Source organism: Siniperca chuatsi, linkage group LG3, assembly GCF_020085105.1.
Source record: "Siniperca chuatsi isolate FFG_IHB_CAS linkage group LG3, ASM2008510v1, whole genome shotgun sequence".
NCBI classification, from domain to species: Eukaryota; Metazoa; Chordata; class Actinopteri; order Centrarchiformes; family Sinipercidae; genus Siniperca; species Siniperca chuatsi.
The window spans coordinates 26,485,579-26,500,365 of NC_058044.1; the positions used below are offsets into that span (position 1 = coordinate 26,485,579).

The 14,787-nt window shown below is 41.3% G+C and overlaps 1 protein-coding gene across 3 annotated transcripts in view; it reads right to left on the reverse strand.

Annotated features, from left to right (window-relative positions):
• The window catches only part of dnah6 (dynein, axonemal, heavy chain 6), a 61,531-nt gene that overhangs the window by 25,821 nt on the left and 20,923 nt on the right, over nucleotides 1–14,787 (reverse strand). For all 3 annotated transcript variants that reach the window (XM_044190579.1, XM_044190580.1, XM_044190581.1), the window contains 14 exons: nucleotides 14,483–14,704; nucleotides 14,138–14,260; nucleotides 12,256–12,438; nucleotides 11,792–11,935; nucleotides 10,236–10,457; nucleotides 9,268–9,415; nucleotides 8,807–8,964; nucleotides 4,081–4,212; nucleotides 3,459–3,630; nucleotides 1,968–2,114; nucleotides 1,752–1,825; nucleotides 1,475–1,629; nucleotides 1,021–1,252; nucleotides 750–902 (listed from right to left, as the gene is read on the reverse strand). In XM_044190579.1, coding sequence (XP_044046514.1) covers nucleotides 750–902; nucleotides 1,021–1,252; nucleotides 1,475–1,629; nucleotides 1,752–1,825; nucleotides 1,968–2,114; nucleotides 3,459–3,630; nucleotides 4,081–4,212; nucleotides 8,807–8,964; nucleotides 9,268–9,415; nucleotides 10,236–10,457; nucleotides 11,792–11,935; nucleotides 12,256–12,438; nucleotides 14,138–14,260; nucleotides 14,483–14,704 — 2,265 coding nt within the window. The remainder of the gene's footprint in view (nucleotides 1–749; nucleotides 903–1,020; nucleotides 1,253–1,474; nucleotides 1,630–1,751; nucleotides 1,826–1,967; nucleotides 2,115–3,458; nucleotides 3,631–4,080; nucleotides 4,213–8,806; nucleotides 8,965–9,267; nucleotides 9,416–10,235; nucleotides 10,458–11,791; nucleotides 11,936–12,255; nucleotides 12,439–14,137; nucleotides 14,261–14,482; nucleotides 14,705–14,787) is intronic.

The window sequence follows — 14,787 nt, forward strand, 5'->3', positions numbered from 1 at the left end:
CTGGAAGGACCCTATGTGTTACTGTGCCAGACCAAGAGATAATTGGCTCATAACTCCCAGTAAAACTACAACGTTGTTTTTACACATTTTGTATAGATTAAACAAATGAGATATACCGTGTTATTAATGAGCTTTAGAGGTGCTGATATGCGCTTTTGAGAATGGTGAGAAAGTGATTAAGTGTATTTCCTCAAATGTTGAACTATTCCTTTACGTGTCAAGTCTTACCCTTGACCACCATCCTTTTGGGCACCATTGAAATTGATTAGAGACCCGCATTAGTTAAAATTGTCATCATCATAGGTTCAGAGTCTGGACATTCATAGTTCTGCACTCTTCATATGGCCTAATTTCCTCAAATCTTGATTGACCATCTTCCAACATCACATCTCACTCAAGAAATATTGGTGTAATTTTTTCACAGCAAACTCAGTTTTAATCAACAAGTAAAAACAATGTTCAACAAAGAAGATTGTCTCTAAGATGAGATCAATTTTACCTGTAACCACGTAGAAAAGAGTTTAAATAACACATTTTGTTGTGTGTCAGGTGTGTGGTTAATGTAGAACTAATTATATTAATAAAAGCTACCAAAAAAGAACCTAACCATACAGGTTGTCTCTCACTGACAGACGCTCTGATCATCTTCACAGAAAATTTGAATTCATCTGTTGTAGATATACTGTACTACATTTTTACTGCCTGAATGATATATGTTTTCTACAGCCAGGGTTTGTGTCTGTGCATACCTCATCTCTGTTCTCCCCACTGATTCCAGCCTCTTTGGCTTTGGGGCGGGTGGCAGCTAGTACTTGTTCCAGCTCATCTTTCTCAAAAAGGTTGGGCACCTCGCCAGAGTTCAACATGTTGTTGATATCCTCCAAAAACTCCTCCACCACAATCTACAACAGCAAAGAGAGTGGACACCTCTAGATATACTTGGATGTGCAAAAAGAAAAAACAATCTGCAGGCATCCAAATGTTTATTAGTTTCACATCAGCAAAGACCTTCCATCATACCTGAGTATCTGTAAAGAGGAACACCATATCTTTGCCCTCAACACCAGCCATCTTGTAGAGCGTCCTTAAGTCCTCATGGAAACTGTCATAGTTGTAGCCTCGGCTCAGTTCAATCTCAAAGCAGCGGTAGCCACACATGTGGGCTGCCAGCCGAGTGAGTGACTGCTTCCCTGTACCTCCCACCCCCACCAGCAGGGCATTGCCTCTCTCCTGGCGAATCATACGGGCAATCCTAGAAGAAAAGAAAAAATCGCTATCATCATTTGTAAAGAAAAAAGCAGGTGGTTATATAGAAATATACAGGTCACAGGTTTCACGCCATTTGAGCCAAATGTGCCATTTTATGGAATATATCTACACATCTTTCAAACACTAAACTGTAATTGCACCAGAGAGCAGTTTTTCAAGAGACAAACACTTCTCAATTCAGTGGTGAGAGTTCACATGTACACACCTGGAGACATGCTCGATGGCATCCTGGAAGAAAACCAGCTTAGTCTCCTTGGAGAAGGTCATATTATAATCATCGAGGTAGTCCTGGAGAACAGCCTGAATCTTATCCATGTCTGTCAGATCCTCATACAGACGATCTACTTTCTCTGCACCCACCTACAGGGATTATTAGATGGAGAGCAATGGGAATAAATAAAGGTTGTGAGGTATTTCAGTGTAAACATAGAAATCAAAAGTTTTCTGAACTTATCAAGCATTTTTGATAAGAAGAATCTGACCTTGATGAAGTCCCCAAATATGATGGGCTGAGACACAAAGTATGAGGGCTCCAAGGTAATGCTAAAATATTTGCCTGGCAGAAAGAGAGAGGGTCAAAAAGAGGTTATTCTTCAACCAGTAAAGATGCAAAATAAAATGGGTAGAGTGACAATATGTGCAGGATTCAAACGGTTTGTGCATTTAGCAAAGTGAGCCATCGTGGACCAAGTTCTTACTGGCCATCTCACTGACGATGGTGTTGAAATAGGTCTTATCTTGGTTGTTGATGAGTCGGTCATGAAACACTCGCTGACACTCGTGGCAGAAGAGACGGAAGATCTGGTTCTTGTCTCTCACTTGACTCGGCTCACACTGCAGTATACCTGGACATCAAGAGAGGGATAGATGTATGGAAAGGAGAATTATAGCTCTAATAACTTTAAATATGTGTAAGTCTCTGTGTGTTTATACAATATGTGTGTTTTAGACTGCCAGTGTGAAACAAGGGGCTTAGTGGAAAATACAGACACACGAGTGTCTCTGAACAATCTATAAGTTTCTGCTGCTCACCAAACTGCTTTACTTGTGGTTTGTGCAGAATGAATAACATACTGTTAAACAAACCTAACTAGTGACATTTTTCCCAATGCAAACAATCTAAATCAGAGCTATAAAAAAGATATCTACTATGAATACATATGAAGGGAACAGAAGAAGATGAAAATGGTCTCAAAACAGAAGATGTTGTGTAGAGAGAGGCCATGTGATGCCAGCATTATAACAAAATGGGAAGAGTGGGCGTTAGTTTATTACCCCTCACCAACAGTATGTATTGCTAAAGGGAACTGTGTGTTTGAGTAATGCACTCTAGCTATGTTGAGCAAGTAGTGTATAGAAAGCAGTCGTAGAAGTCACTTCAGCTCATCTTCATGCTGTAATGATGCCTGCTGGGTAAATGAAGAGAGGGAGGGAGAGAGGGAAGGAGGCAGAGGGGGTGATGGTGCAGACGATTTGGGAGCATAAGGCTGAGACAGAGCTTATAAATGTTGGTAATGTGGCTTGAAGTGATAAGTCACAGCCGTGCCCCATGCTGTGGAGGTACAAAGATTTAGACACTCTCTGTATCTGTCAGTCTCAAAGGTAAAGTTTAGTTTGTGCTGTCGAGGAAATGACAGCACAAATGAGGGTGTACATGCTATATGCCTGTGCAACTGATGTGTGTCCATTCTTAACATTAAAATGCATCTTTAGTGATCTACTCACCTGTGCCTGGAAAGGCAAGTGCCACCCAAAAACCAACCCACTTCCCAAGTCAATTCCCAAGTGGCCATTCAAAATGCATTTTAATGGCTGCAAGTGGAAAAATTGGACATATACAGTACAAGATACAAGATACTACACATAAATGGGTTGCCATTAGGTGCTACAATTCACCTACTAGTGCAGTGTTTAGAAGGAAAATGCATGCCTACATTTCATCTGGCGGCACCCTTTTCGCTTAACACCTTATTCCACTTCCTGTGTTTCAATTGTATGCATATTATCCATTTCTCTCTCATATTTGTAAATTCAGAAACACACAAAAAAGAAGTCAGTTCGGCAGGGCTGTTAGTCGTTAGCAGTTGTGACAACTGCAACTGTTCTTTTCAGAGCCCTGGGTGTCCAATGAGCTGATCTGAATGTGTGCATGCCTGTGTGTGCAAATAGTGTGTTTGCTCATGTCTCACCTTGTACACACTTGGAGAGGTCCCGGAGATTGAAGACATAGTGGGACTTAGCTGGAGTGGGCAGCAGATCTACACTCAAACGGTCGTAAATCTCAACAGCTGCATCCACAATCTGACCGGCACAGTCCTTTACCGCCTGGGAAAACTCACTAAGGAAACCGTTCAGGATGGCCTGGAGAAGGGTTGTTGAGAGGGAAAAGAGATCATAACAAGCATGAAAGAAGGAATACAGTGTGAAGAAAATGAATAGTGGGGAGTGGGGTGAAATGGAGAAAAGAGAAAAAGAGTCAGATATCAGAGAGAGAAGTACATGAACATTATACGTTTTGGTCCCATAATAATGTTCCTGAACCAGTTAAGAACAAAATGATTTATGATGAATAAAGGTTTTCAGTATCAAATTTAGTTTGTAGTTTTGAACACAGTTTTTAAAGCAGTGATATAATAACACGAGGTCTAAGGAAAAGTAACAGTCTGTCTGTGAACAAGTGTGTGGCTTATCCTCAATCTATGGGTTTAAAGCTGTAAAAGCATATGTGACAACTCATTGAGGGCCATAATTCTTTGTGTACTGATACAGGTATGTGTGTCTGTGTATGTCTGTGTATGTGCGCCTCCTCACTTTGAAAATCTGCTTGAGGCTGTGTTCTGAAGGTGTAGGAAGACAGAGCATGCTGAAGTGGCGGATGAATCGGGGGGTAACCGGATTGCGCCCCCCTCCTGGAGGAGCACATGCAGCGGCAATGGTCATTTCCTGGAGGACAGGAATAAAGTAGGAAGAGTAGAAAGGTTTGCCAAAATTTTAAAAAAGAAGGGCAAGAAAAGATGAACAACATGTCTCCCATTAGAAACTTCATCAAATGTATCCAGTTACAGAACTGAAATGGGTTTGGAATCCTACAGGACCCAACACAAATGTTGATGAAGGTGTGGGAAAATATTAGGGCTGAGAGTAACGATTGTTTTCAGAATGAATGAATCTGTTATTTTCTCAATTAATCATTTAATTTAGTCTATAAAATGTCAGAAAATTGTGAAAATGCCCAGCACAATTTTCCAGAGCTTAAGATGACATCTTCATGTTACTTGTTTTGTCCAACAGTCCAAAACCCAAACACATTCAATTTACAATGACAGCACATCCTCACATTTGAGAAGCCGGAACCAGAGAATATTACTAAAATTACTTACTTAAGCCATTATACTGTTACAGACTCGCCAGGTTCCCCCGTCAACCAGCCTCAGCGCACTCCCTCACCAGAATACTAATTACACACACCTGCTCCCCATCAGCACCCAATCACACCAGGTTAAAAGCACACCACTCTCGGTCTCGTTCAAGACTAGAAGGGCTACTCTCGACGACTATGTCTACCTACTTCAGCGTGATTCCACTTCCTTGTGTTTCCACTCCAGCGCGTGTTCCACTCCATCCTGCTCCAGCGTGTTCCCACTCCAGCGTGTGTCTCACTTCATTCCACTCCAGCGTGTTCCTTCTCCAGCTTGTGCTCCACTCCAGTGTGGTTTCCCTACCAGCTACCCCTCCATCATCAACGGATCCGTAAAACTAAGGACAGTATCTGTGAACATTCTGCATCCTCATAAATACCCATTACCTGCAAACTGTTTACTCTGCTGTTGTCTCAATAAATCAACATCTGTTTCCATACTGGTGTCTCCCGCCTATCTGTCCGTAACAGAAGACCAGACCGCTAACAGGACAACAGCATGAGCTCCACGGATCCATTTCAGGAACTGGTTGACGGTCTCCGACGACTACTTTCCCCCAATCCACCTACCTCCACACCAGTGAGCACTTCTGTCAGTTCCGCCATCACTCCTTCACCACCGGTGTATGCCAGTCCCATGGGCAAACCGGCGCCCATCGCTGGCTCGGCGAAGGACTGCAACGGTTTTCTCTTGCAGTGTTCACTGGTCTTTGAGATGCACCCGCACTTGTACCCTGACGATCGATCCAAGGTGGCCTTCATCATATCCCAGTTGCATGGACGAGCTCTCCAATGGGCAGAATCACTGTGGTTGCAAAACGGACCAGTTACCCAATCTCTAAACACCTTCATAACCCACTTCAAAGACGTTTTCGGCATTCCAGCAGGTGATTCGTCAGCTGGTGAGCAACTATACCATTTGAAACAGGGGTCAAAATCCATCAACAACTACGCACTCAGGTTCCGGACTCTCACAGCTGCCAGTGGTTAGAATGAACAATCTCTCATCACAACTTATCACCAGGGGTTGGATCCCAGGGTGCGGTTGCATCCTGCTGCATACGTGTATCCCTGTATTGTGGGGCTATGGGGCATGTGATCATGACATGGATACGTCCAGGGATGTCAGGAATGTGTCATCTCTAAAAGCCCTCGCTACCTTCCATCCGGCAAGTTACTTCCTCTGCCCGTTCCTAACAGACCCTGGTCACACCTAGGGGTGGATTTCATAAATTACTTGCCAGCTTCTGATAACAACACCTGCATCCTGGTAGTGGTAGACTGATTCTCCAAATCATGCAGACTATTACCCCTCAAGGGCTTACCCACAGCAATGGAGACAGCAGAACTTCTATTTAACCACATGTTCCGCTATTATGGTATACCGGAAGACATAGTGTCAGACCATGGACCCCAGTTAATTTCCAGAGTTTGGAGAGCCTTCTTCTCCCTCCTAGGTGTGACAGTAAGCCTATCATCTGAGTACCATCCGCAGTCAAATGGACAGATGGAAAGGAAGATCCAAGAGATCGGCCGGTTCCTGCGTACCTTCTGCCATGGCCACCAGAACTCTTGGAACCAGTTCCTGGGTTGGGCTGAGTACGCCCAGAACTCCCTCCGCCAGCCTTCTACTGGATTCACTCCCTTCCAGTGCATAGTCAGTTACCAACCCCTGATTTCCCGTGGTCAGAGGAACCATCAGAGGTACCTGCGGTGGACTACTGGTTCCGAGAGAGCGAGAGGGTCTGGGACGCAGCTCACCTTCAGCTGCAACGAGCTCTTCACAGACGCAGAATGATGGCCGACCTACGACGATCCACTACCCCTGTCTATCAACCTGGTCAGAAGGTCTGGCTGTCTACCAGGGACATCAGGATGTGTCTGCGCTACAGGAAGCTCAGTCCCAGATTCATTGGTCCCTTCACCATCACCAAACAGATCAACCCAGTCACTTACCAACTTCAATTACCACCTCAGTATAGAATTCACCCAAACTTCCATGTATCTCTCCTCAAACCTCACCACCCTTCTGTCTCTGTTACTGTTACAGTACCTGTCGCCAGGTTCCTCTGTCAACCAGCCTCAGGGCACTCACTCACCAGAATACTAATTACACACACCTGCTCCCCATCAGCACCCAATCACACCAGGATAAAAGCACACCACTCACCCCAGTCAGTTGTCCGGTCTCGTTCAAGACTAGAAGGACTACTCTCTACTCTAACACTCATTACCTGCAAACTGTGTTTACTCTGCTGTTGTCTCAATAAATCAACATCTGTTTCCATATCGGTATCTCCCGCCTAACTGTCCGTAACATATACGACTATAAGAATTTGTCGAGTAATTTCTTTTAATCTACTAACCAATTGGTTTGCTAATTGTTTCAGCACTAGAAAATATTTACTTTAATGCTTGGTGTTTAGCATCTAGCTGGATAAAAATCCTAACACGAATAGCTTAGCAATGTAAATGAATTGGTTTCTAACTGTATGCATGCAAATACAGTACAGAATAAAGTTAAGTTTCAGTTTAGTTTGTCTGTCTCGCTTACCCACCTACATTTTCTCTCTTCAAGACATCAGGTACATAAATTAAATTTAAACATAAGAAAATGCCACCCCTAATCCAATCTGATCTGTAAACAACGAGAATATTTCTACTGCTCTGAAGCCTGACATTCCAGCATCTGGAATGCTATAGATAGCTATATTAGCATTTCTTAGATTAAAAAAATCAATAAGGGCAATATGTGTCTTATTTTCTCTAGAGGAAAACCAATAAGACACATGTTGCCAGTGAAAGTAATAAGATTCTCCATTTGAGCAGGCGGTAGTTGTATGGAGCATCACAGGGAGATACAGAAACAGTCAGAATGCCTGCAAGAGCAGGCGGGTGAAAGATAGTCACTCCCTCTCTAACTGTCTTGTGCTGCACTGATTGTGGCTTTGGTCTGTAAAGAACACAGGTGGTAAACCTTGGACTTTTTTTTAAATCCTGAACTTGATATATGTCATGACTAAAACTTTAATCTAAAAATAGTACTTCACAGGGAGAATAAATTAGTTGAATGGAAGGGTGGATGGAAAAACAAGTGTATTAAATAAAATAATAAGTTGGTTGCTTTAATTTTGTTTCCAAATTCACACACACACCTCCTCCCTGAATATAACTCTTTCTTCTCAATTAAAAACTGATAACTCTGCATAAATTTACTTACAGTATATATATATATGCATGCTGTTTATGTATGTGTGACCTTGTCTGTCTGTAGTGCAGTGCATCACACAAGATCTTTTATGTATTGCGTATGTGCACCTCTAAAATTACGCACCCATACACACACTCCCCTACATTATATTATAGTGTAAGACATCACATGCAGTCTAAAATACAATCAGTCTCGTGAGTGTGTGTGTGGTTGTATAATGCAGGAAACTTTATATCAATGCAGGACACAAATATGGATTCACTATATTAACACAAATACAGATGCAAACACACACAGGCACACAAGATGAATGGGTTTCTTATATAAATGGACAAACTTCATTGAAAGTCCAACTAGAAAACAAATAGTTGATTGCTGACTGTGTAAAAACAAATACTAAAGAGCTATTGCTACACTTTTTAACTGAACAGAAAACCAGTCGAACATTAAAAAGGCACTCTGACATTTTGGGAAATACAGTTGTTTGCCATCTCACCCAGAGTTAGATGAGAACATCAATATCATTTTCTTCTTTCTGTGTTAAGTACAGCTCCTGGCTTAGTATGAAGACTAGAAACAGGCGGAAAAAGCCAAAAATGTCTAAGGTACCCAACAACAACTCCAAAACTGTCTTGTTTGCAGGATGTATCTTCTGTGTTTATGTAGACAGCTAACTCTGTAAGACAGCAAACAAGCCTAGCTGGCAAAATGTGTGAATGTTCCTTTAAATGCTCTAAAACTACTGTTCTAACTGAATACTGCAGGGAATGTTTACTCGTCTTGTTTGCAGATTCATAAAAGGGACAACCACACTCCATACAGCCAAAGTCAGACATATCTACATACATAATCATTACTGTCAAATGCGCCAATAGGATGTAGCTCATCTTATTTGTATATATTTATACCTGGATCTCCTTCCAGAAGAACTTGTTTCTGTCATAGAAGCCAGAAAAGTCCTGGAACTGACGCAGGAGTTCTATAGGGGGCTGAGAGCCATAACTGTCCAGTTTAGGCATATTCAGGTCATCCACAAAGACTACTAACTTCTTGTTACCAGGAGCACCTACAGGGAGGGAAAGGGAAAAGGATGAGAGAGAAGGAGAAAAGGGTACGGATTGACAGATGGACAGATGGCAAGAAAGGATGATACTGTATGTAGATGGACTGAAAAAGCAGAGTAGTGAAGATCAACTGTATGAACAGATGGCTAGATGAACAGATGAACTGTATCATTCAAGGACAATACCAGTGGTTTTGCATGTTTTAGCCCATTAACTACACATTACTGCCAAGATTTTTTTTTCCACAGATTCTCTACATTGCAATATATGAGTGATTGTGTGGTGATGCAACTGTGAGCCAATACCCAGAATGTTTTTCCTCTTTTTCTCCAGTTTGGACTCAATGATCTCCTGCATGCGGGCAGATGATGTCTGAGCCGAGAAGTTAATGTAGACTGGCAGGTACCCTGCCTTTTCCTGAATACTGTTAAGAAGGCCCCGAGCCACCACTGACTGTAAGGGACAGACACATAAAAATACTTCAATAACACTGACACAAATTACTTCTTGTCTAACAAGTTTGACCCGTAACACTGAAAGTTTAATTAGTTTCAAAAGCTTTTTAATAATTCTCTTGCAATTTCTGTTAACCAAACTTTTAGGCACTATGGCTTAGCAAAATAAAACAGCCCTATAACAGGCACCAAAGCTTAATAGTCATTTATTATTGGGGTATTTCATATGGATTTTGCAATGATTACAACCACTGTATTTATTGTATTTTAAAGTTTACTTGAATGGGTGCAGTTAGTATAGATTTAGTTTAATTAATGATTTTTTGAATGTATTCTCAGCCTTAATTTACTCATGATCTCTAGCTATCCCTTCTCCAAATTTAATCAGGAGGGTGGGTGTTGATTACCAGGTGCTTCCTTCAGTACACATGGAGTCACTAGCCATTCTTTTCACTTCACAGCAAGGAGTGCAAACACACAGACAAAGAGGCATATCTCAAGCTTAACACATGCAGTGGGTCCTGGCTAACCAGTTGCAAAAAGCAACCAGAAGAACTTTTTTCAGTTTTTTTCACTGAAATGCCTGGTAATGCTAGAAGCACTACTGCTGGGAACTGAGCCCAGGTTTCAGCTGTGGTAGGCCAGTGATTTTCCTCTATGCAACCCAGATGCAGCCCCTTCAGTGGGCATATAATTATCAACATAGCGTTGTATCTGGGTTTTCTTGTTAAATTACTTCTACCTATTAGGTCAGTGTGATTTAAAGTACAGTATGTCACGGTGTTGCTACTGTTTCTACTGTATCCATGAATCCTTACCTTCCCCACTCCAGTGTCGCCAGTGAAGAGTACAGAACGTCGCACAGATAGCAGTTTCTCCATCAGGTAGCCGTAGCGGACAGTGTCTGTGGTGGGGACCAGCATCTCAAAAAAGGGCTGCTCCCTGTTGTATTTAAATGAAGGGATTATCTGCTCCCATGGCTCCAGACGCTTGTGGTTAAAGTTCATGTACACACTCCACAGGGTACCATACATCGGGAGCTATACAGCACATATGAATGCACATTAATCGACACACATGAAAATACACACAAAAACTGGGCAAATATAGTGTAATGAATTTTACAAAAATGTATACAAGTGCCTACATTAGACCGTATGCCATTAGCTATAAAACCATCCTTAGAAGTCAGGCATTAAAGAAACTCATTTTACTATATTGTTGATTGTAGGTTCTGTTGTGCGGTACTGGAAGTTTCCCTGTGGCATGTGAATTAGTATATGTCTGCCATATTTGTTTCCCTGAATCCTGCTGTTACTGATGTGTGTGTTCAGTCTATATTCCCTCAAGCTTCACAGCTGGGAGATGGCTGCACTGGCTTCATCTCATGGTAAACACACAATAACATTCACAAAGACAGTTCTCTGATATAAATAATATTAAAATACACACCACCACAAAAACAACAACATCAGCTCCTTATGCACAGACAGATGAACAGACGTGGAAGCGTGCGGGATGTTCCAGATGATACTCTGTAGCCTTCATGAATCTTTTACTTACATGATCACTCCACCTTCAGGTGAGTGAGTCATGTTCCTACCCTACTATGTGCTGCCTCTGTCAGTAAGACATTCCCTCAATCATCTGCCACTACTGCCAGCCAAGACAAGTTATTTTTGTGTACAGACTGTGAAAACAAATTTCCTCTATAGAGTAAAGAATGAATCTGAATCAGCCTCCACCTTCCTTCATCTATTTCTCTGTACCTCATTCTTTACTAATAAAAATGATTTCCTCCATTACATAATGGCTGATTCATAATTCTCAAAGGTTGGCAAAGAAGAATAATGATACACAATGGGCTTTTATAACCTTGGCACAAAGCACATCCTTTTATTTGATGTACCTTTCCAATATGTTCCTTATAACCCACTGAAGGTATTACTAAAATATACAATATGGAAGCTCTTTTTTAATGTCTTCATTTCACGAGTGACTGATATCTTAGAGAAGAATCCTTTTTCAGATTAGCTGTGCTCCAGCTAGAAACATCCAGTGCCAAAAGTACTTTGATGTAATATATAATATGAGCTAACCTTCAGGCCTGTTCATATATTTCATGCTAATACCAGCAAATGCGGGGTGGTAAATGGATTTGACTCTCAGTAATACAGATGAGGGATAAAAAAATGCCTTGAGTGGCAGAGAAGAGTTTTAACAGCAACACTGGGCACAGTTGTGACATTTCTGTCAGTGTGTTACAAACATATGTGGTGTCTGCAAATGTTACAATACAGTATAGTGCAAAAAAACCCTCCATCTTGTCCATCTATCTCTGTATGTATCTGTGGGTGTGTGCATACGTATATACCTTAACACTGCTGTTGTCTTCAAACTGCTCTCTGACAAAGGTGTCAAAAGCATCCCAGTGAGAACTGGTCAGGTTGCCGCCTACTGCCCACAGGTAGCAAAATATGAAGGCCTGACATAATACACTGTTGAGATGCTTGGAATCCTGACACCAACACACACATACAAACATAGGAGGAAGAAGCTCAGTTAGTAAGTCATGGCAGGGTTCACATTCTGCCTACATTATGTTTTTGTCAATTTATATATTTGTGGCATCCAATCATTTATAAGGTCATGTGTCATGTGTGGTTTAAGCAGAGGTGCTGCCTTTGCCTTCTGTCGCCTTTGTTGCCCACAACAACACTGAATCTTATTAATTACACTGCTGTTATTGTACAAAAATGAACAGACTGGTCCCTGTGTGGCACCACAGATAGAACTGAAATAGACTAAAGTGACAGTTAAATCTTGCGTTTAATGTACCATTTTTAGGTCTGGCCCTCCTTCGTCCAGCAGCAGTGCCTCTAGCAGGGAGCAAAGAGTGGTGACTTTACTGATGTCCACCTGGCGAATTGCCTGGGTACAATGCTTCAACACGAACTGAAGTCCCTTCTCCACATACTGCTCAAACAGCTCCAGCAGGTATGTTCTAACTGGGTCTGGGAGCTAAAGACACAGCGCGAAGTGAAGGAAGAAAGAGGGTCAAAGAGAGATGGATGTAGGCAGTGGGGGGTAAGGTTATGCAGTGATCTTTAAGAGATGTTTATCTACATAATCACTGAAGCAACCTAGTTGGTTTGACAGTTTGAGTTATATAGTTTGATATTTTGGGAAAACGTTTATTCACTTTCATAAGAAGAACTCATATTTGTCCATTAAATATAAAGCTGCAGCTAGGAGACTGTTAGCTTAGCTTAGCATAAAAGGGTGGAAGTAAGGAAGGCACAACTAGCATGGCTCTGTGCAAAGGTAAAAACAAAATCCACCTTACAGCATCTCTAAAGCTCACTTACCTCACTTATCTTCGGACAGAGCCAGGCTAGCTATTTTCCTGTCCCAGTCTTAATGCTAAGCTAAGCTAACTGCAATAAGCATTTAGCATTCCCCAGACAGAAAATTAAGGCTGCACGATATGATAAATAAATCATATTGCGATTATTTTTTTGACAGATATTACGATTGCGATATGATTCACAATTAGTGGGAATTATCATTTTTGCATCACAATTTTCACTGAAAAAGCTATTAAAATCATGATGATGTGACATTTGTTGGGGTCTGTACCAGACAAACATGTTTTTTTACATCTGGAAAACAAGATTTGTAGGCCAGGGCACCTCTGCAGCACTACAGTACTCCATCATAATGCTCTTTTGTCACACATTTTACCTTTATCAAAAAATTGCAGATTGTGTGATTTGGATATTGCTCTTAGCCATATTGTGATTATGATAATATTTCAGCCCTATACAAAATTACTTAAAAGCTCTAATAAACTCTAACTCTAAAAACTCCACGGATTTGTTAAAAGTGTAATCAAAGAAGAATGCAACATTTAAACTAAGAAAGGAAAGTCCCTTCCCAAAAAAATGTTGCCTGTTAAAAACTGATTGAAGTAGCTTAATGGAGAGGTTGAAACACTCAAAAGTGGGAGATAAATGTGGAGAAAATAGGAGAAGGCAGAAACAAGCAAAAGCACCAAACAAATGAAAGATTAGGCGATAAATACACTGTCAACAAACAGAATAGTCTCAGTCAATTAGAAATCGAGACATAGAGATACACAACGAGAGAGAGTTAAAAGTTGAGGGGAGAAATGACCCACTCTCTTTTAGGGTGTCAAGGCACCATAAAAGGCTCAGTGTTGCAAGCTATAAACTTTGATGTGATGTGCTGTCATCAACATTTATGCTGATGCTGAAGTTCTCCTGCTTGAAATGCCTGAAAAAGCACGTTACCATTAGTGTACCAGTGCACAAACAGTCAGGAACACACAGCCACAGTTTCACACACACAGAATACATGAGCAATGATGGGGACAGATGAAACTTTACTAGTCGAAGATATAAAGGATGGGTATGTGCGTTTGATGTTTGTATGATGCCCACAGCTTGGACTATGATCAAAAGTGCAGAACTATGACTGGAGAGAAAATCTGATACAATTAATGTAACGACTTACATATACTGTATGTACAGTACATAATACTGACCTGTGGGACCACATGCCAGATAAAAAAGTGCTTATACAAACATGTAATACTGCTTTAGAAGCAGTTTTATGCCAAGCCTCAAGCACAAATCTTTTGCAATTTCATATACTGTTATAAAAGATCTGGGAATGACAGAGATACAGTATGTACAACCTTGGCTTCTAGACCACTGATCCATGTCTGGACATAGGGCATCCACTTGAGCTCATCAGGGTCAATATATACCATCCCACAGCGACTGACTGTAGCTGGAGAAGCTACAGCCAAGTCCTGGACCTGAAAAACACAGTTAATGAAGGAGATTAAATAAGATGATCTAGGAGCACAAAATACTGTAGAACCATGTAAATATACACTAAAGCAGAGATCATCAAACTCTCATTCACGCTTTAGCCGTTTACCCTTGGACCCGTATTCAACACTGTGCATATGAATTTGAAAACTGCTTATTGACTAGACAAAACACTAAACTCTATTTTCACTACATGCAGTTCTAACCTCAAACACCATATGTATGGATGAAGTAAGTTTGATTCGCTCGCTGTTAGCCAGACAGAGCATCTTGTTGTCATCCAGCACAGTGTTCATGTTCTCAATCCACAGGGCATCAACTGGCCCATCGCAGATCACCCACTTGTGATCGTCACTGGTGTCGTTGACTGCATCACGGACACTCAGCGCCATCAGTCCGTCACGCCACTCCAGTGTTAATGTGTTAACCTGAGGGGTTGAGGTAAATAATCAATGAATGTAGAGAGAAAAGCGAAGAAGCTGTTGTATCATTTGTTCTCTTGTCTATAGTA